At 68.9% G+C, this 20,958-nt stretch overlaps 1 protein-coding gene across 3 annotated transcripts; it reads left to right on the top strand.

The window, feature by feature from the left end:
- The first annotated feature begins 108 nt into the window (after positions 1–108).
- Positions 109–20,644, top strand: ARHGEF16 (Rho guanine nucleotide exchange factor 16). 3 transcript variants are annotated; one of them, XM_032361088.1, is made up of 15 exons: positions 109–262; positions 7,493–8,096; positions 10,073–10,118; positions 11,196–11,365; positions 12,438–12,494; positions 12,836–12,996; positions 14,982–15,134; positions 15,270–15,399; positions 15,923–15,997; positions 16,302–16,394; positions 17,418–17,569; positions 17,900–18,091; positions 18,966–19,039; positions 19,441–19,542; positions 20,046–20,644. In XM_032361088.1, the coding sequence occupies exons 2-15, from the start codon at positions 7,512–7,514 to the stop codon at positions 20,183–20,185; spliced, it is 2,130 nt and encodes a 709-aa protein (XP_032216979.1). In that variant the 5' UTR covers positions 109–262; positions 7,493–7,511; the 3' UTR covers positions 20,186–20,644. The 3 variants fall into 3 exon arrangements, with proteins under 3 accessions (XP_032216979.1, XP_032216978.1, XP_032216980.1); XM_032361087.1 differs by lacking the exon at positions 109–262 and adding an exon at positions 6,167–6,374; XM_032361089.1 differs by lacking the exon at positions 109–262 and adding an exon at positions 7,129–7,148.
- The last annotated feature ends 314 nt before the right edge of the window (positions 20,645–20,958 follow it).

Here is a 20,958-nt window from a genome sequence, read left to right as displayed (position 1 = left end):
CGCGCGCCGCCGTCCCCTCCCGCCCGGCCCCCGCCCCGCCGTCCCGCGCGCCCACCCGGGCGCCCACCTGGCCCGACGGCCCCGCGCCCGCGCCTCCCCGGGGGCCGCGCAGGAAGTGGGGGGCGGGGCCTGGGAGGGACCCGGCGGCGGCTGGGAGCGCGGCCCGATCGGCCGCCCGGCCGGGCGCGGGGCGCGGGGCCCGGAGCCAGACCCGCCGGAGCCGCCGCCCGCTCGCCGCCACGTCCTCCGCGCCGCGGCGCAGGTGAGCCTGGGGCCGGGGGAGCGAGCTGGACACGGGGAGGGCCGGTGACCCCGGGGCGCCTTCTCTCCCCTGCGCCGCCCGGGACGGAGCGCGCCAGGCCCGCGGCTGGACCCCGGCGGGCACCCCGCCCACGGCCTCGGGCGTCCTGCCGCCGCCCCTGCCGTTCAGGCCCCCGGGCGGCTCCGTCCGCACCCCGAGGGGACGCTTCTCTCCTGCGTAGACGGCGGAGCCCGGAGACCGCGGGGTGTCCCCGGACCTATGAAAATGGGGGTGGGGCGGGGGCGCACGAAACCACCCTCCCCGCAAACCCTGGAGAATCTGCTGCCCAAACCCAGTCGGGCCTCCAGTTAGCGGCCCCAGATGAAGACCCGCGCTCCAGCGACGCGGGAAGAAGCGCCTCCCCGGCGGCAGGGATGGGGGGGGTGGGGGGCAGACGCAGCAGCGGGCGTCCTGCTCACTCTCAGCGGCTAGGGAGGAGTGTGGGCCGCTCCTGAGGGCCGCGGCCCTTCTTACTGCGCACCTGTCTCGGTGCCTCCGTTTCTGCATCTGGGAAGCAAGAATCCCTTCTGAGCTCGGGGCGGACCTCAGCGCAGCACTGGGCATGGGGGAACATGGGCACCAGACCTGGAGCCCAGGAGTGCCTGACTCTCCCTGTGGCCTTGAGGTGAACAGTCTGCCCCTGTTCTGTGTCTGGGGGGGGTCAGGGGGCACCTGCGGAGTCCGACCCCACACACCCCCAGCCTAGTGCTTAGGGGTGTGGTGGCCCCTGGGTTCAAATCCTGGGTCCCTGTGAACTCAGGTGAGTGACATAAGCCCCCGGGCAGCAGAGTCCTCCTGTGTGGAAGGGGAGGCTTCAGGTGCCCGCAGGGAGGGCACTGAGTCAGCGCACCTGAGCTGCAGTCTGGACACTCCCCTGGTAAGGCCGGCCGGCCACAGGACAGGGCCTCGCCCCGCGTCTCCCGAGTCCCGCAGGGAGAGAGCAGCGGGAGGCAGGGTCTTGGGGGTTCCCAGAAGTGAGGTCTTCAGTCACTTGGACAGAAGCCGCCTGGAGACGAAGAGGGGGTGAGCCGAGCAGAGGGCCCCTCCCCACTCGGGGACATCTGTGGGGAGACACCTGTGCCAGGAGGCTCTGGCTCCCAGGGCTGGGCTCCGACCCAACGGGGATGGCTCTGCCCTGTGCTTGAGGAAGCAAGGGGGCAGCCGAGCGGCCTGCTGGGGTCCCCTCGGGCACCACCCCCAAGGATGCTGGTCTGTGTGTGATCCGTCGGGCACCGGCTCTCACCCTGTGTCTGGTGCCCAGAGTTTTGGTTTCGGTTTCCAGATGGATGGCAGCCACAGCTCCATGCGAAGGCGACCCCCGTGTGTCGGGGCGTCTTTATTTCCAGCAGGAATCTCTGCTCGCTCGCTGGCCCATCCTTGCCCAGCTCTCTGCCAACGGGCAGCCTGGCCCCGCCGGCTTTCCTCACGTGTCGGGGAACATACCACCTTCCGAAGGAAGGGCATGACGAACTCTAGGCCCAGCAGGCAAGGAAGCGTTTGGAAGACACCTGCTGCTCACCGGGTCAGGAGAGCTGTCGGACACAGGGCTCTGGGGCTTCTTGGGGGGACACCATGCGTGTCAGCCCAGTCTGGGACAGGGGTCGAGTTTATGGGACTTCTGGACGGAGAGACAGGAGCCGGCGAGCCGTGGGTGAGCCTGTGGTTGCGAGGGGGAGCACTGCCTGACCTCCTGACCCCGGAGGCGGGCTTCTCTGTGACTGTTCCCGCGCCGGGAAGCCTCAGAGCCAGAGGCCACCGGGAGGCTCCTGCGTCCGGGGTGGCAGGGGCGGCAGGGGGTCAGGCACAGCACGGTCCCTCCCTGCTGCCAGACTGGGTGCTGCCGGCGGCCGGGTGGGTCTCCCTGACCCCCACCGTGAGCAGGAGGCCCTCTGGTCAGTGACACCAGGCTCTCCATCTTGGTGCTGCAGACATTGGCTCCAGAACATTTCCCCGGGTGGGGCGCCCGTGATCTCCAGCGCTGCGACCTCCACGAATGTCTCTGGGCATTGCCAAGTGTTGGGTTGGGGGTGGGGGCTGCCCCAGCTGAGTCCTGAGCCGTCCCCAGCCGTCTTGCAGATGACACTATCTGCTCTGCGCTGTGACTTAAAACGCCAAATCCTGCCCCCAAATTCCGTGTGACCCTGAGGCTCGGGCTTGGCAGGGCAGAAGTACCCAAGCACAAGCCCATCATCGTGGCTCGAGTCAGCCTGAGCAAGGACCAGGGTGGGGCGGATGGTGCTGGAGAGGCTGAGCCCCACCAGGCAGGGTGGGGTCAGCCGGACCTCGAGGCCAGGGCAGAGGGGACGGAGGCCCCACGGGGGAAGTGGTGTGGGTCCTGCTGGCTGGGGGAGTGGCTGTGGGCAGAGCCGCTGGTCCATCTGTGAGGCAGTGGGGGGGAGACAGCACGGAGCCCCCCGAGTCCCAGGAAGCCCATCTGTCGGGAAGAACAAGGGAGCGGGGGGCACTGGGCTGTGAGGGGCCGCACCGCAGCGAGGACGGTGCCGACTGCCGCTTCGGCCCGCCCCCCCAGAGTCGGGTCCTCCCCCCACCCCACCTGCTGCCCTTCCTGCGTCCCACACGGCAAGTGCCCCTTTCCTGCCCTGCACGTGCTGCGGAGGGAGACTCTGTGCCCTGGGTTACAAGGACCCAGCGGGAGACCGGCCTCCCCAGCCCCCCGGAGCAGGAACAGCAGGAAGTCACCCAGTGGTGGCACGGACGGATCCAGAAGCCCCCCTGATGCATCCATGGCGGTTTCTGGTGGCTGGAAGCTAAGTCTGCGCACGGAACCCCAGGGCCTCTTGGGGAGGACGCAGCCTGAGAGCAAGGGGCCTCGGACAGAGCAAGTATCCTGATGGCCAGCGTTCACTCGGCAGTTTGGGGACTGAGCCCACCCTGGGGACCGCGACTGTCCCTGCTCCCAAAGGACCCACAGACTCTTCGGGCAGTCAGACGCGCAGCATGCAGCCCTCACTGCCCTGGGCCTCCCTGGAGGAGCTTCACGGGGCCCCCTGTGCCGGGGGCAGCCGCACCCCTGGGACCCGAGAGGTCGGACCATCTGGCCTCCCTTTCAGCGACGCTCTTGCTCGGACAGCATGGCCGGCATTTGCCCGGAGACAGCGGGAGGAGAGTCTGTGCCCCGGCCCCTCCCTCACACCGGCCCCAGGACACCAGGTGAAGGCCAGCAGCAGCGAGGTCACTGGGATGGCCACTCTGCAGAGGCCGATGGCCGCAAATGCCGGGACAGTGGGGGGCCCGGGAGCCTGCGGGGCCGCTGCGCTCACGTGTGTGCGTTTGCGGACAGCCTGGTGCCTGCGAGGGTGCGACAGGCCCAGAGGATGGATGGGCCAAGGCCAAAGAGGAGCCGTAAGCGTCCTGGAGCAGGAGCCGGCGCTCGCAGGCCGGGCCCGCAGCGGGGCAGGTGTGGTGGAAAGGCTGGACCCGCCCACGGGAGGGCAGGGGGATGAGAGCACGGGCGGGAGAGGGCAAGGTGCGGAGGTGACACCAGGAGCCTGAGCGCCCACCCCAGGCTGCCCCCGAGGAGGGGCTGGAGAAAACGGGGAGGACGTGCGGACGAAATGTCCCCAGCACACGCCCAGACCCGCCAGACCCGAGGACGGGCTTGGAAGGGGGCATGAGCCCGTGGCTCAGGGGTGAACTTGGGGCTGCCGGAGCACCAGAACTCTCCAGTAAAGCGGGCCGGGGGGACCTCAGGCCACAATCCGGGGAGGCGAGGTCGGACGCGTCAGACGTCTCGCCGGCAGCAGAACCCTAGACCAGAGAAGAGACCTCCAGTTCTGGAAGAAACGTCTCCCTGGGGCTCTGATCTCAGCCCGCTACCAGCCCGAGACAAAGCTCTCCCGCGTGTGAGGCCGCCTTGGAGCCTGGGAAAGGTGGGGGACCCCAGGAAAGGACTGGGGGGGGCGGGCGGGGCGGGGGAGGGGCCCGGGAGGACGCGGAGCCCATCCACTGAGCAGAGCCGATCCACGGACCGTGCGGAGCCGACGGCCAAGGCGGATGAGGCAGGGAGGCAGGGACGAGGGATGCCCGGGGCCACAGGAGCAGGAGGAAAACCCGACTCAACACGAGGGAATGATTAACGAGGGGGGCCGGCCGCCGGCCTCCCGCTCCTGCCCTGGAGCTGGCTGAGCTGACTCACGGGGGCTGGAGTCCCGTCCACGCAGCGGGGAGAGGGGCCGATGCCGGCCTTCCTCCGGGGCGGGTGTCAGGGCAGCGGAGGAGGCGACACCTGTCTTCTTTTTTTTTTTTTTTTTTTTTTTTTTTTAAGATTTTATTTATTTGACAGACAGAGATCACAAGTAGGCAGAGGCAGGCAGAGAGAGAGGAGGAAGCAGGCTCCCCGCCGAGCAGAGAGCCCGATGCGGGGCTCGATCCCAGGACCCTGAGATCCTGACCTGAGCCGAAGGCAGAGGCTTAACCCACTGAGCCACCCAGGCGCCCCACGATGCCTGTCTTGGTGCTTCAGTTTTGGTCCCGTGTCCAGGGACTTGTGGGAACCTGGATGTTCGGAGGAGGGAGACACAGGGGTGGCCATGGGGGCAGTGGCTCCCCAGAGCTGGCCCTGGTCCCGAGGCCCTGCGGAGCCCCAGACAGCGCTCCCTCTCCTGCAGGCCTGGTCCCAGGACTGGTGGCAGCCCAGGCCTGTGGGTGCGGCCACCTTGCTAGGAACGGAGGTCACACCCGGCAGTGGCTCGCCTGACAGGTTCCTGTTGGAGCACCTCGGGCCCCAGAACAGACTTTGCCCTACGCTGGGAGAGGCCGTGCCCCTGGCTGGGTCCAGGGTCTGGGGTCCAGGGTCCAGGCCCAGAGGACGGGTCCAAGAAGACCCAAGCCTGGGGCCTCGGGTGGAGGCGACGGAAAGGAAGGGCGGCTCGGGGCTGGGGGGGGGTGGGGACGGTGCTGGCCTTGCTGCATCCGGGCTCTGTGCAGCCGCCGTAGGAGCCCCGAAGAAGAGTCCTGGCAGACGTCTGCAGCTTCGGGCTCCCTACCCGCGTGGGTGCACTTTGCTTGGACCCCAGATAGAGCGACGTCTGCCAGCAACCCCATTCTGGGCCCGGCCTGGCTCGATGCAGACGAAGTTAACATGGGGGTGGGTGAGCCTGGACGGCACCACCCGTCCTAGCAGCCGGTGACTCAGAATGTCCCCAGGAATGCGTGGGCGGTGTCCTCCGGGCAGGGGGGTGGCTGGAGCTCCGCGTGGGCGGTGTCCTCCGGGCAGAGGGTGGCTGGAGCTCCGTGGACAGCCCCTCCCTGTCACCAGGAGGCTCGGCCGCACACCCTCTCTGGGATGGTTTTAGCAGAGAGCCTGTGCACCAGGAGCAGGGGGTGTGGGGAGCCTGGCCTCTGGCTGGGCCCCCAACTATGCTCCGTGCGGACCCCTCCAGAGCCCGGCCGCCCCTCGCAGACGGATTCTGGAGCTGAGGCCTGGAACTTCCCAGGGGACGCGGCCCGATACAAGGCTGGGCGGCGAGTGTCAGGGGTAGTCCTCGGCTCCAGAGGCTCCACGCCTGCCGGCACAGGCCCCGGCCCCTCTGGCCGCCCAGGGTGGGAGAGAGGAGGTGAGACCCTCCCTCTTCCAGGCTGTCGGAGACAATGGGCCTGCCTCCCGCCCCAGGTCTGCAGGGCACACGGCCCCTGGCGGCGAAACTGCGCCCAGCCTGGGCCACCTGGGCTGGTGATGTGGAGACATAATTCTTCCATCCGAGAAATGGGCTCCCAGCCTCGCGGGCCCTCGTAACACATGCAAGCCGTGTGTCTGCAGGAAGGGTGCAGGGAGCCGTGCCGCGCGCCTTTCTTAAAACTGAAAGGAAGAGATACAGAGTGAGTCTTCGGCCAAGTCGTCCCAAGCCGGCGCCTGTCCTGCTTGCAGGTCTGGAGCCAGGAGCGGGACGGTGGCACGGCCTTCCATTCCCGCGGGGGCTCGGGCGTCGTGGCCGGGCTGGGCTGGGCGACCCTTCCTGCCTCCGGAGGCTGGCCTCATTGTGACTCTGCCCGTCTGCGGGTTTTGAAACGGAGGCGGAACACGCAGTGGAGGGCAGCGACGCAACGGCGGCAGGTGGCCCCTCAGGACGGCTTGGTCACTGGCCAGATGCTGGTGCCCCGGAGGCGGGAGGCTGGCGCTGGCTCTGCCCGACCCTACGTGGGAAGGTGGCGGTGGGCCGTCCACGCCGGTGGAGCGGACCCCTCAGCCCTGATGAGCCGAGCAGCTGGCCCACAGACGCCAGTCAGCGGGCTCCACACGGCTGGGGGCTCGGGGCGCCGTGGGGGACGGGCATCCAAGGGACGCAGGAAGAGCAGGCGGGGGCTCGGGCTGCCAGCTCCTCCCTCCCCTCGGTGTCCACGCACACGCGGTGACCGTGCCCGGCCAGGCTCTGGAGGAAGGGATTGTTGGCCCCGCTCCGAGTTCATCAACGGGGGAAAACACCAAGGGTGTCCCTGCACGAGTAGCAAGGCCGGGAGACACCGGCCGTGGCGGAATCGCCACCCGGGGCCTCGAAGAGAAGGGTCTGAAATCAGATGGGCTTGGGTTCAGAGCCTGGTGACCCATACTTCCGTCCCCAATCCTAGGGCTGGCCCCTGGGTTTCTCCATTTGCACACCGAGAGTGAGAACAGCCGGGGTGTGTGGGGGGTGGGGTGAGGTCACACCCCCAACCCAGAGCGGCAGAGCCTGGCTCTGCTGCTCCCAAGCTTGGGGGCACGGCGGAGGCTGGGGTCGTGGCCCGCGCTGTCTGAAGCGGGCGTCCGAAGACCCCCCAGACGGCATTACCGTCGTGCATGCCCTGACCGGCAAGAGACGGCGCCCAGAGGCCCAGGGTTGCCGCGGCTCAGGTCTCCAGGGCCCCGGTCCGGCGGCCTGCACTGCCCCACACCTGCAGCCCGGGCGTGGGGTCTGTCCTTGGTGTGTGTGCCCACCGGAAGAAGCAGGCATGTCCTCTGGCCCGGTCCCAGCCGCCTGGGGTCCTGCAGGCCTGAGCCTCTCCGTCCACCTCCCCAGGGGTGCTGGGGGCTGGGGGCCAGGCCCTCCCCAGCTCTGCTCCAGGCCTCCGAGCCCTGCATCCCCAGTGGGGTCTCGGGCCAGGGCGGGTGCTGGGAAGCCATGGATGGGCCCGTCTGCAGGGGGGCTGCGGGGTGGACGTCTGCATGCCGCCCTCACCGCTGCACTTTTGCCCCAGGACGCGGTGGCCGCAGAGCATGTCCCAGCGACACTCGGACAGCTCCTTGGAAGAGAAGCTGCTGGAATACCGCTTCCACTCTGAGCTGCGGCTCGATGCCAGGGGGAACCCGGCACCCGGGCTGCCCATGGTCCGGGACTCCCTGCAAGTCAGGGACAATGCCGCCTTCCAGCTGGACACCTCGGTGCCCCCACCTCTGTCCACTAAGGACGAGGAGCCACGGACCATTGTCCTGAGCACACAGAGCCCCGCGGCCCTCAAGATGGGCACTCAGCAGCTGATCCCCAGAAGCCTGGCCGTGTGCAGCAAGGCCAAGACGCCAGCCCGCCACCAGAGCTTCGGGGCGGCCGTGCTCAGTAAGGAAGCTGCCCGGAGGGAGCCCCGGCTCGTCTCCGCCCCCAGCTTCTCCCTGGACGACATGGACGTGGACACGGGCCCCGAGGGAGCGCTCAGACGGAACCTGCGGAACCAATCCTACCGGGCAGCCATGCAGGGCCTGGGGGTGCCGGGCCGGGAGAGGACCCCCATCCAGCTCAGCCCCAAGCTCCAAGCTCTGGCCGAGGAGCCCAGTCCACCTCCTGCTCGGTGTCCGGCCAAGAATAAGGTAGGGGCCCATCCGCCTGGACACTGGGGCAGGGGCCGTGCCTCGAGGGGCCTTGGGAGCTTGTAGACAGGGCTTCACCTAATGGTGCAGCGCGGGCCCAGGGAGCACCGACTGTGTGCATATCCCTGACCTGGTTCACCCCAGTCACGCATGGTGAGCAGATTGTGAGCTGAGTGTGACATTCCCATTTTACAGATGGGGCAGCTGAGGCTCAGCAAGGTCGGGGGCTTTCCCCAGGCCCTCAGGCTCCAGGGTCCCCACTCCCAGCCACAGTGAGAGGGAACAGCCCCTCTCTCTGAGCCCTAAGGGGAGCCAGGCTGTCTTTGGATCAAGCTGAGGGAGAGCTTCCGAGCGGCACCTGGCCTGGGTCGGTCTGCCCAATGGGCCCCTGCGTGGGGGCTCAGGGATAGTCTGATGCCCTCTCTGCCCGCACGCCCTCCTTCCCCTGCCTGACACCCTTGTGCTCCGGTGTTCTTGAGAGAGCGGGGCTGGCCCGGGGCCAGTGGGAAGGGCACCCTTGCTCGGGGTCCGTGTGCCCAGAGTTGTTCCCGCGGCCACCTCTGCCAGGAATGCCCCGGGACTGTGAGCGGTGGCCCCAGCCCGGGGAGAAGCCAAGCGCAACCGTCAGTGCCGGCAAGCCAGCATGCAGAGGGGAGCCTTGGGATGCACCTTGGCCGCTGTCCTCTGCTGAAAGATGCCCGTGGCCTTGGAGGTGGGGTACAGCCCCTGCCTGCCTCCCTGAGCTGCCCAGGCCCCGGAAGCTGCCTCAGGAACCCAGCAGCCCCCAGCCCAGGACCAGGCCAGCTGCCAGCTCACTGTTGGGCCAAGTGCGCAAGCGATGTTTCCCGAGTACTCCTGGGGCCGGCGCTGGGGTCTTGAGGGGGGCCCTGGAGGCAGGGCCCCAGGGAGCTCCCAGGGCAGTGAGGGGTCAGGGGTGCCCTGGGGTGCTCAGGTGTGAGGGCCAGCGGAGCACCGAGGAGGGGCTGGCTCCCCGCTTGCTCAGGGCAGGGGCGGGGGTGGGGAGAGGGTCCTGAGGAGGAGGGATTAAAGCAGAGGTGTGAACGAGGGGCAGGGGCTTAGAGGCAGGAGGGGCACGGCGGGGGGGGGGGGGGGGAGGTGTGAACGGGGGGCCGGGGCTTAGAGGCAGGAGGGGCACGGCGGGGGGGGGGGGGAGAGGTGTGAACGGGGGGCAGGGGCTTAGAGGCAGGAGGGGCACGGCGGGCGGGGGGGGGGGGGGGGCACAGGACGTGGGAGCCGGGTGTGGCTGGAGCACTGCACCTTCCAGCCCTTCAAGCCCCAACTCGTCCGAGATACCAGCTCTGCCTTTCCTGGAGCCGGCATGGCTTCCCGCTCGGGAAAACTCCGTGTCCTGGCCAAGGAGGCAAGCTCTGAGCAGGCAGCTGCTGGGGCCACGTGTGGGGGATCCCCGAGAACCCCCACCTGCCTTTGCAGTCCTGCCAGCAGCTGCTGGGACCCCACACCCATGCTGGGAGCTGGACTCCGCCCTTCCTGCCACCCCAGGTCCCAGACTGCTGGAGGCCCTGTGTGGGGCCCCAGCTCCCAGCCCTGGGCTGCCTCAGCCCCTCCGGCCAGACCCATCCAGCCTTGCGTGGGGCTCCCTTCACAGCCGGTTGGAGCACCCACCTGCCTGAGCACCAGCTCTTGATGAGTTCAGTCCTGCTTTCTCCTCCAGGCAGACCTCCTGGATCTGCCTAGCTCCCAGTCAACCTGCCCTGCTTGCTCCAAGCCCCCATTCCATCCCGTCCTACCCACCCTGGCCTCTGCCTGGTGGCCTGGCTTCCCTCCACGTTTATTGAGCATCTTGTGGGTGCCTGGCAGAGCCCCCGCTGTTGAACAGGCCGCATGCGTGGCGCCGAGAGGTGCTTGGGCCCCAGGAGTAGAGGGCTCCTGGCAGACTCACACCTGCCTCCCCTCCCGCTGACTTTGGCGTGTCTGTGTCTCTCCTGTTTGCACAGAGGACGCTGGGGCGGAAGCGGGCGCACAAGGGCTCCTTCAAGGACGGTGAGTGTGGCCGAGGGAGGTGACCTCAGGAAGCCACCGTAGGCCAGGCTGGCACAGGGGAGGCTGGTCTCTCTGGGGCTGCTGGGGGGCAGGGAGGCTGGTGCCCTCCGGTGAGAACATGCCGAGAGAGGTTTCTCCAGGGATGGAAGGTCCCGGTGGCTCATCTGTGCCGTTCTGTTGGGTCTAGAAAGTTCCCTCGTGCTCCCTTTTGAAGTGTTCCAAGTGCAGGGGACAGACAGAACCTCTGCACTCACCCCAGGGAATGTTTGTCAACCATGCATAGGCCAGGCCTATAGTGACTGGTGGGACCAAGACAAGCCAGAGGGCGCCGGCCCCGGGTATGGACACCCACGCTGTGTGCATTGCCTGTGCATGTCACAGTGTGCAAGGAGCCCGGTGTCGGGGCTCAGGAGGGCCCAGAGCAGTGTGTGTAGCCTGCCAAGGGGTGGGATGCCAGCAGGTGGGGGAGGGGTCTGTGCCGTCAGGATGCAGCACCCGGGGCTGTGAGGGGCTTAGAGCGCAGGGACCCAGCCAGGAAGGGCCCTCCCTCCCTGCCAGCCCCCAGCCTCTGGACAGCCGTGGGCCTGGGGGTGGGGGGCGGGCAGGAGCCAAGCCTCCTGTCCCAGGGAGAGGAGCTGTGGTGAGCGTATCTCAGGCGGGGTGGGAAGGAGGTGCGTGGGGGTTGCCCTGATCCAGGGCCGGCCCGTCGCCATGGGGCTGCTGCAGAGCGGGAGAGCGGGGCTGCTCCTCTGGGGGATGGGCTCCGGGGAGCCAGCACCCGTGTGCTCAGCCCAGCCTGGGAACAGCCCCTGCCCATGGCGGCCCCCCGTGGCTGGGATTTGTCGGCTCAGTCTCAGCCTGCAGGTGCCACATTCTGCACAGGGATGCCACCCCAGTGCGGGGCGGGGCCCAGCACAGCCATGGGAGCCAGCCAGCCCGAGGGGAGCCTGCTCTGGGGGGCCCTGTGCCGCCTGACACTCTCCGAGCCCCCCTGGGAGGACTCAGCCTGCAGGTTCACAGGTTCCCACGCCCGCTCAGAGCCCTGCAGCCTGCAGGTGACACAGCCCCTCTCCCCAGACCCCGGGTTCTACCAGGAGATCCGGGAACGGGGCCTGAACACCAGCCACGAGTCCGACGATGACTTGCTCGGTGAACCGTCCAGCCCCGACGGAACGGGAAAGGCGGGTGCCCCCATCGTAGTCAAAAGCTACCGGCCTGCCCAGGTCACCTGGAGTCAGCTCCCAGAGGTAGGACCCGGACGGAGGGCTGAGGTCCTGAGCCCAAGCCCATGGGCGGTTGGCCCCTCGAAGCCAGCCTGGGTCCCTCTGGTGGGGGGACAAGCCTTCCAAAAGTACCTTCTAGGCCCAGCTTGCAGCAGGGAGCTCCCCTCCTGCTGTGCTCCGGGCTGCCCTGCCCCGAGGGCTCTGTGGGTTTGGGTCCCATGGGGGAGATCCATGAGGGCCACATGCCATCGGCGGTGCTCGTCTGACAAGCCTCCTGCCCGTGAGCCCCTCGCCCTCTCCCTACGTGGACTGATCTGCCGGAGCTGTGGGCAAAGGGACCCCCTTCCAAGGGGCCTGCTCCCCCAGAGAGCGCCAGAGGGTCCGAGTGGTCCGAGACCGCAGGGGAAGGGGGAGGGCCAGGCCTCGGCTTCAAGAGAGCCACATGCCTCGGTCACGCTGCCACCTCACCCCCACACCTGAATCACGGCGGGTCCCTGCCCAGCAGGCCACGGGGGCCCCGGGAAGAGCTTGGCTGGGACAGAGCCCCTGGTGTCCCGCGCAGGTGTGTGGGGAGGAACCCCACGACCCCAGGAGGACAGCCACACGCCTGACCCATCCCCGAGAGCCCAGGGACAGAGTGGCCCTGGAGCCCATGGGCAGGGAGGGCAGCTGCAGGCGTGTGGTCTCCTGGGTCGGGGCGGGACACGCCGCCGGAGATTCGGGGCACCACCTGAGCTCGGGGGTTGGACCAGCCTCTGGGCTGGTCGAGAAGGCGGGGGCTTACCGGCCGGGGGCCCCCGGGGCCTGAGGGCATGGAGAGCCAGACCGCGTGCCCAGATCTCATGGGCAGGGCACAGACTCACCTGGGCCCGTGTGTCTGAGTTATGGCCCTGTCCCCAGCACGCCTCTCAGCCCCCAGGCCAGCTCTGCGGGAGCCCCCTCCTCACCCCAGTGGTGTCTGCCAGCCGCTCCCTCTGGACGCCCAGCTCTCTTCCTCGGCGACTGCCGGGCCCTTTGGAGGGGAGGCTCTTCGGAGGGGAGGCTGGGCTTCCAGGATGTGCCCAACCCGTGACTCCCAGGCCCGTGCCCTCCTCAGGTGGTGGAGTCCGGCCTCCTGGACGAGCTGTCTGCGGAGGAACGCAAGCGGCAGGAGGTGAGGGGCTGGGCGGGGCGCCCAGCCGTGTGCCCAGCACTTGGTGCAGGCCACACAGCACACGGGGCAGGACGGCGGCCACGGCGATCCCTCCCGCCTCCTGGCCGGACACTGGGATGATGGCTGGTGCCCTTGGCTTGGGCGGGGGCGGGGGTTCCATCACCCCTTCTTGGACGCACGTGGGGGTCCTTGCCAGCATCACAGCTCATGAGAGGCTGAGCTGAGGGCATGAGACGTGCCCCTCTAACCTGCTGCTGACGTCTGGTCCGAGCCTGCCCTGCACCCTGGCCCTGTCCCCGAGGCGCACGGTGGCCCCAGCAGCGGCTCTTGTTCCCCCCCAGGCCATCTTCGAGATCCTCACGTCGGAGTTCTCATACCAACACAGCCTGGGCGTCCTGGTGGCCGAGTTCCTGCAGTCCAGGGAGCTGCGGGCCACCATGACCCAGACGGAGCACCACCACCTCTTCTCCAACATCCTGGACGTCCTGAGCGCCAGTCAGAGGTGAGGCCCAGCTGTGCGCCCGCCCGTGAGGGTGCCCGCCCACCCCTGGGGCAGCAGGGCGGTGTTGGGGTGTCGGGACAGTCTGGGTCTGGGACCGCGGGTGGGAGATCAGGAGCCGCTGGGGGCGGGGAGGGGCCGCAGGGACCCGAGCTGCCCAGCGCTGGGCTCCGTGACAGGCTGAGCGCCCCGCCCCCGGCGCCCAGTCCCTCGGATGTCGGACGGTGCAGCACGTGCTGGATGACGGGCGGCTTACGTGCACCCACTCCCCCATCCCCCCCGCCGGGACGTCCCGTGCCAGAGGCTGAGCACCAAGCCCTGAACCGGCCACCAGACGGAGCAGGCAGGGCCTCGAGTTGGGGCTTCGGGTCCTGTTGTGCCCGATGGTGTCCGGTGCCCGGCCCAGGGCTCCGGTTACAGGGCCCAGCGGTGGAGGAGCCCGGCGAGCCACCGCGGGCCTGCAGGGGCCTGCGTGTGTGCGTCTCTGTGCGTGTGCAGGTGTGTGGCTGGGTGTGTGTGCACACGTGTCTGTGAGTGTGTGTGCGTCCACTCCCACACACAGCCTGGGCCCCAGGAGACCCTGGGACACCTCTCCTCTTGCCTCAGCACGCTCCCTAACCCAAGGAGGTGGGTCCGGGGCCCCTGGCAGACTCGGCTGGGGACAGGTGAGAGGAGGTGGCTTATTCACATCAGCATCAGACCGGTTCCCTGCGTCCCAGCCCGCACCTGCTGCCTGTGGCCCCCGTGGAGTTTCCGGGCCGTGCGGGGGGAGGGCTGCTGACTTGTCCCTGGAGACGGGTCAGGATGGGGGAACCTCGAAGCCTTTGACTCCATGGGGGCCTGGGATAGGTGGCTGCCCTCCACCGGCTCTGACCCTTTGCTCCATGTCCCCGAGGCACAGCGGAGGGCCTGGACCCACCATGGGCCAGCTGTCCCGTTTGTGCCGAGCTCCCCAGGGCCTCTGGCTGGCCGTCACTGTCCCGGGGTACGACTCTCCGGCCTCCTGCTCCAGCTGGGTCCTGGCAGCTCCGAGCCAGTCACTGGCCTCCCTGGGACTCAGTTATCTGGGTCAGCAGCTGATGGCTACCTTTCCCAGAACTTTCTCGAAACCCTTGGAATGGCTGGGGGAGGCGCTTACCGGTATGGCCCGCCCACCCAGGGACCGGTGTGCGGCCCTACACCTGGGCAGCTGGGGCCTCCCGTGCCCTCCTTGAGGGGGCAGGGTCCTTGTCCGTCCCTGTCCCCGTCTGCCTGGGCTGCCCAGGAGCTAGGGCTCTCCGAGTGCTCCCCCCCTTATGGACGCATGGTGCCCCCCAGGGCAGAGGGTCAAGCAAGGCCCGGCGAGCAGGGTCTGAGAGATCCCGTCCTCAAAGCCAGGGCCTTGCTCACCCTCCCTGAGACTCGCCCTGGCCTCCTCGAGGGTAACTGGAGCACGGCCCCCCTCTCGCAGGGGCGGGGCTGCCCATCCTTGCCCTCCGGCCGGTGGGGTCCGCATCCCGGGTGCTCAGTGGGTCTGACTGACCGCAGGCCCTGTGGTGCCTGTGGTGTTGGGGGCTTGGGACTTCCTTCCCTCCCGGGCTTGTCCTCCTGATCTCTGGTCAAGGGTGATCTCAGAAGGGGACCCCAGGAGGAAGCGGGACCTGGCGGCCACTGATGGGGAGCCCGCCCGGAGCCCCCGGCCTCACACCGAGCTGGCAGAGGGCACCAGGCACCCGGCGGGTCTGACCCAAGTCCAAGGACTCATATCAGAGCAGCGGCTTCCCGGTCCTGCCCGTCTGCGGCGCGTGTTGTCTGCAGGAGGCCCTGCCAGAATCCAGCAGGAAGGGGTCTCGGGTCGGCCCGGTTGTCAGGCTTGAGCGGCCGGTGTGCTGGGGTTTCCCCGGGCGGCGAGCCCCCCACGCGCCTGCTGGGTTCCTGCCCCTGCGTGCGTGTTTGCACGCGCCGTGCTGGGGGACGGCCAGGCCTCCACAGAGCTCTCGCCCGGTTAGATTTTTCGAGGCCCTGGAGCAGCGGCACAAGGCGCAGGTCTGCGTGGAGGACATCAGTGACATCCTGGAAGAGCACGCCGAGAAGCACTTCCACCCCTACGTCGCCTACTGCTCCAACGAGGTCTACCAGCAGCGCGCCCTGCAGAAGCTGACGTGAGCGCGGGCTCCCTGCGGCCGGGGGGGCCACTCCGGGCGCCCCGGCCCGGCAGCACAGTCCTGCTCGCGGCCCATCATCGGCCGGCGGCACCCGGCCCCCCGCCGCCGCTGAGGGAACGTTCCCTGCTGCAGGAACAGCAACGCCGCCTTCCACGAGGCCCTGAAGGAGATTGAGAAGCGCCCCGCGTGCGGGGGTCTCCCCATGATCTCCTTCCTGATCCTCCCCATGCAGAGGGTGACCCGGCTGCCCCTCCTGACCGACGTGAGTAGGACGCGCCGACCCCTGCCGGGGAGGGGGCGAGAGGCTCCCAGGAGCTCCCTGCAGGGCCTCAGGCCTCTGAGATGCCGCTCGTGGGCCCGAGGGGCGGGGTGGGGGGTGAGAGGCACGTGTGCAGGTGCCCGTGTCCTACGTGCACGCAGGCAGGCATGCGTCCCGTGCACACGTGCAGATGGAGACATGGCGGGGGCCTGCCAAGCCCCCAGAGGCAGTGCGTGGGTCGTGCTTGGAGGATTGTCGGTCTGGACCAATGGGATGTCAGACCCTCCACGGTCCTTGTGGGGGCTTCCCCAGACTGGGCCGAGACCGCTGCGGACTGGAAGGGCTGGGGTCCTGGGCAGGTGCCCTCTCCAGGGTCCCATCTGCCAGCCTGACCTGGCAGGAGCCTGTTGGACACGGGCCCCCACCTGGGTCTGCTGTTTGTGGGTTGGGGGGCTGTGCCCCACGCAGGCCTGAAGCCTGGAGTGCAGGAGGTTACGTGGTGCCTGACGCGGGGTCCGCTCTGCAGACTCTCTGCCTCAAGAGTCAAGGCCATCCCGAGAGGTACAAGGCCGCCAGCCGCGCGCTCAAGGCCATCAGCAAGGTGAGGGGCATCCGGGGGGAGAGGCGCGGGCACCGGGACCAAGCCGAGGTCTGTCCCTTCCCGCCCAGTGCGGGGGACCCTGAGGGCAGGGCGGGCTTCCGCACCGTCCATCTCGGGCTTTTCACGGGGCTGAAGGGGAAACCGAGGCCCAGAGGGAGAAGGGCTCGCACGTGGTCGGGGAGCCCGTCGTGGGGGCGGCAGCGAGGACGGCCCGGGCGTGGGCTGGGGAGCCGTGGGTTGGGGAGCCGTGGGCGGCAGGGGGTCGGGCCCCAGCCCACGGCAGCGCCCGCCTCTGGCCCCGCAGCTGGTGCAGCAGTGCAATGAGGGTGCCCGCAGGATGGAGCGCACCGAGCAGATGTACGAGCTGCACGCGCGGCTGGACTTCGGCCGGGTCAAGGTAGGGGCTTCCTCCCCTCCTGAGCCGGCTCCCGGGAGCGCAGGGGCACAGCCCCGGGCCCTGCCTCAACGGCCCCTCAACGGGGCCTCAGTTTCCCACCAGAGTCTCCCCTGTGGCTCCCGGTCCCCTGGTGGCAGTCGTCCCGCCTGGGGCTGGGGGGCGTACCGGTCTGTCTGGCCTGTGCTCCCCTACCCGGGGCCGTCCGGGGGCGGCTGCCTGCAGCGGGGCAGCAGCAGGTGGGCCGGAGGGCTTGCCCCGGGCCAGGGCTCCCCGCAGGGCTGAGAATGGGGTCAGGGATGGGGTCAGGCCCCGTTCCTGTCGTGGGCCTCCCTCGGTTCTGGGGACAGGCCTAGACATCCTGCAGGCGGGGCCCAAGCTGTTGTCCCCACCGAGCAAGGCCCTGCTGCGTCCCAGGCCACGGGCCTCCTGCCTCTGCGGGTGCAGCCTTGGGGGCGGGGGCGGGGCTGTCCGGCAGCAGGTGACGAGCCGACACACAGACGCTTCCCCACGGGAGCCCCTCTGAAGGAGCTGGCCTGGAGGCGGCTCTCTGGGCCGGGCTCTGCTGTCCTCCATCACGCTGGGCTGCTGACCTTCGGGGCTGCCTGGAGGGCCGGAGCTCCAGGGCAGTGGGTGCTGTGGGCAGGACAGGAGGCCCCCGCGTGTTGGAGGCAGCGCACGGAGGCCTGGAGAGGGGTGTGAGGGTGTGTGGACGCTTCCCCACAACGGCTTTTGCTTCCCACTTGGAGAGAGCGTTCCGCCGGGGCTAGGAGGGCCCCGGGGCCTGGCCGGAGGCAGGACGGGCCTGTCCTGGCTGCTGGGCGGGATCAGGCCCGGGACCTGGCACAGAGCAGCTGTCCCATTGGTGCCTGTCGCCCCACTGAATAGCCCGTTTTGTGAGGTGAGGCCCCATCGCCCCGCCTTCCGCGGTCCAGCCCGGGAGGCCGGTCCCCGGTCCTTGCAGGCAGGGACCCCGCTGTCCCGGCCCCACCCCAGCAGCGGCACCTGTCCGGCTCCTCCTTCCAGTCCCTCCCGCTGATCTCTGCCTCCCGCTGGCTGCTGAAGCGTGGGGAGCTTTTCGTGGTAGAAGAAACCAGGCTTTTCCGAAAACTGGCCAGCCGGCCCACGTGCTACCTGTTTCTGTTCAACGACGTTCTGGTGGTCACCAAGAAGAAGAGGTGAGCCACCGTGGTGCCGGGCTGTGTGGCCCTGCCATCGGGCCCGGGGAGCCGCCCCTGACCTCAGAGTTGGAGTCCCCCGCCCAGCCCGGCCTGTCCCTGGCAGCGGCCTGCATCCCCCAACGTGTGGGGTGGCCAGGCGCCTCTCGTGGCCCGCAGACCAGGGTTTGCCGGCCCAGATGAGAGAGCACACGGCCCGTGTTTTCTGGAGGGTGGTTCTCAGGCACGTCCCGCTGACTGTGTGCCCCCAGCTGGGTAGGGGCCCCAGGCTGCCCACAGACACCCCCGTCCCCCGCCGCTGCAGCTGGCCGCCCGCCTGTCTTCCCACAGCGAGGACAGCTTCATGGTTCAGGACTACGCCCAGGTGGACCACATCCGGGTCCAGAAGATGGAGCCCTCTGACCCCGGCCTGCTGGGCGGCGGCGGCACCCGCAGCTCCTCGGTGCCACACCCCTTCCAGGTGACCCTGCTGCACAACAGCGAGGGCCTCCAGGAGAAGATCCTGCTGTCCTCCGACTCTGCGTGAGTCCGGGGAGGGCTCCTGGGAGCAGGGGTTCGTGCCGTCGAGTTCTCGGGCACCTGCCGTGAACCCGGCCCTGCGTCGGAGGCCAGGGCAGCCTCGTTCTCCCAGAGTTCACACAGGGGGGAGGGGGACACGCCAGCCAGACGAGCAGCTGGACCGTCAGGCGTGTCCGGGGGCACCGACGGAGCAGGAAAGCAAGGCAGGGAAGGGAGCACCTGGTGGGGCAGCCTGACTGGCACAATGCCATGGGGGGGGCAGGGAGCCTGGCAGAGGCACGGCTGTGCAAAGGCCCTGAGGCAGGAGGCCTCTGCTGAGAACCAGGCTGGGCTGGAGCCCAGGTGCCGGTGGTGGGGTGGGGGGTAGTGAGGTCAGAACTGTCTGGAAGGGGGGTGGGCAGCACATGGAGACGCCAGCACCACAGGCACTCAGCAGATGAGGGAGGCAGGGACGGGGCTGGCTTGGTCTCCATGCCCCCTCCAGATGGGAGGCTGAGGCGGGAGGTTTAAAGCCTTAAACTGGCACGGGACAGTGGGCTTGGGGCCCAGCACCAGCAGACGGTGTGGCCCGGGCGGTGGGGGTGAGGCTGTCGCCTGCCTCCGGGACGCTGGGCAGGTGGGACTCAGGGTCAGCCTGCCTGCCCTCCCTTTTGCCCGTGACGCCCTCCACGTGGCCACTCGGTGGTTTGTGAGGGTCAGGAGAGGGCGCCTAGGCAGCATGAGCCTTCGTGGCCACTGCCCATCACACCTTGAGGGCTTTGTGGGCACGCTCAAGGAACCCTTGGCTGTGCAACCCCCATGTCTCCATGGTGCCACACTGCGGGCGGGACCTGTGAAGCCCCAGGCTGGGCGTCACCCATCCCCTCTCCAATTGCAGGAGTGACCGGGCCCGGTGGATCACGGCGCTCACGCACGGGGAGAGGCAGGGGCAAGGTCCCACCAACAAAGGAGGTAAGTGCCTGCTCCACGCTGAGCCGCGTACGTGTGGGTGCTTGTATGCACCCAGCTCTGTCCCAGGGCCTTCCTGTTCTGAGCAGGGAGAGCAGGCTGCCCCGCGCCCAGGGACTGGAGCTGACTGAGGCCACAGTGCCCATTGACCTGTCACCCTGGCTCCAGCCCTGCCCCTTAGAAGCCGGCGCTGGTGCTTTGGCTCTGAAAGCAGGAGCAGCCTGTCCTGTGGCCTCTGGAGGGAAGCAGCCGTGTGTCCGGGGCCCCCCAGGCCCCACCGAGACCGGGCCGCGAGGGATGCGTTAGGAGCAGAGCCCTGCCCGCCCTGGGGCAGCAGAGCCCCTGGCCTTGGCCCTCCTGGGGACAGCTTTGTCACTGACACCCGCTCCCTCCTGCCCCCGCAGACCTGCCCCAGGTGGAGATCACCAAGGCCTACTTGGCCAGGCAGGCGGACGAGATCACGCTGCAGCAGGCCGACGTGGTCCTGGTCCTGGAGCAGGAGGACGGTGAGCGCGGCGGCTGCGCCTGGGTGGTGGCCGGATGGAGGTGGGGAGGTGGGGAGGTGGGGTGGACCCCCGAGTGAGAGTCCGTCCGCGCCCCCACGAGGGTCCAGAGCACGCCAGGTGCGGGCAGCTGACCCTGAGCCGGGCCCGCAGACGCGGTTTCTGCACGGCTCTCCGTGGGCCTGGCCCGATCCGGAGCCCTTCAGCCCCTCCCTCCAGGGCCTCTTCAAAGGTCCCTGAGTCACAGGATCAGAACCAGCTTCTCTGCCGCTCTGTCCTCAGCAGGAGGAGGGGGGCTGTGCTCCTCCTGTGGTCCCTGAAGCTGGCCGGGGTGCGCTCAGCTGCTGACGCCAGGGTGCAGGCAGAGCAGCGGCTGGAGGGCCCCGGACCCGGGACCAGGCCCTGCCGGAGGAGCGGGGGCTGCTCTGCTCTGCTCTGCAGGAGGCCTGGCCGTGGCGTCTCCGGGAACCCGGACCTGCCCTCACCTGCCCCATATCTGTGTTCAGGCTGGGTCTACGGCGAGCGGCTGAGGGACGGGGAGACGGGCTGGTTCCCCGAGGACTTCGCCCGAAGCATCACCAGCCGCGTGGCCGTGGAGGGCAACGTGCGTCGGATGGAGCGTCTGCGGGTGGAGACGGACGTGTAGCCCGCTCGCCGCCCCGCCGTGGCCAGGCTCTGCTTCTAGACGGCTCCAGCAGCGGCCCGGCATGGGGGCGGGGAGGGGGTGCTTGTCCCAGTAAGTGGAGCGGTCTGGGTCTTCACGAGTCTCCATGCTGGATCCAGACTCCTCCCGGGGGGAAGGTCAGGCCTGCCGCCAGTCCCAGGGACCAGCCTCCCAGCCAGCTCTCGGGCCTCAGCCGCCTGACACCCCCCACCCCTGGCAGAGCCCCCTGGAGCCCCAGGGAGGGGCCCTGCCCTTCCCCCAGCGCCCTGAGGCTGTGTTGGAGGTGGGCTCAGCTCCCTCCATTGTCCCCGTGTGGAACAGACGGCCTGGGTGTCCGGGCACCCCAATTTCGGAGAGGAGGTCCTGCCAGAGGGAGGTGACCCTGCGGGGACAGTGCGGAGATGCTGAGGTTTTCACAGACATTAAAGTATTTCTTCAACGTCTGGATCTCCCTGGCAACCTGCCCAGGAGGATGCCGGATGAGCCCCTGCAGAAGCCCCAAGGTGCCGAGGGCCTGGCTCCCAGGTGTGGCACTTGGGGTGGGTCCTGGGGCCTCGGGAGAACCCCTTGTTCGTGGTCTCCCCTGCTCCTCTGTGGCCTCAGCTTGACTGTCCACATGAAGGGTGTGGGGCACGGCCGGGGACTCCTGATCCCCTTCCCCACACAGTCCCTTGCAGGGCTCAGCCTGGCCAGTGGGACTGGGGACCCTGCTGGTATGTCCCCCAGTCCCCACCTCCCTCAGCCCATCTGCTCCC

This window comes from Mustela erminea, chromosome 10 (assembly GCF_009829155.1).
Source record: "Mustela erminea isolate mMusErm1 chromosome 10, mMusErm1.Pri, whole genome shotgun sequence".
In the NCBI taxonomy this organism is placed as follows: Eukaryota; Metazoa; Chordata; class Mammalia; order Carnivora; family Mustelidae; genus Mustela; species Mustela erminea.
This window is presented reverse-complemented; position numbering and strand designations above follow the sequence as displayed.

Bases quoted from the DNA above. Each gene is read 5' to 3' on its own strand.
- ARHGEF16 (XM_032361088.1), top strand. From the start codon at position 7,512: ATGTCCCAGCGACACTCGGACAGCTCCTTGGAAGAGAAGCTGCTGGAA. The intron at 12,495-12,835 runs GTGAGGGGCTGG...GTTCCCCCCCAG, and splicing joins AGGAACGCAAGCGGCAGGAG to GCCATCTTCGAGATCCTCAC. The intron at 15,998-16,301 runs GTGAGGGGCATC...CTGGCCCCGCAG, and splicing joins CGCTCAAGGCCATCAGCAAG to CTGGTGCAGCAGTGCAATGA.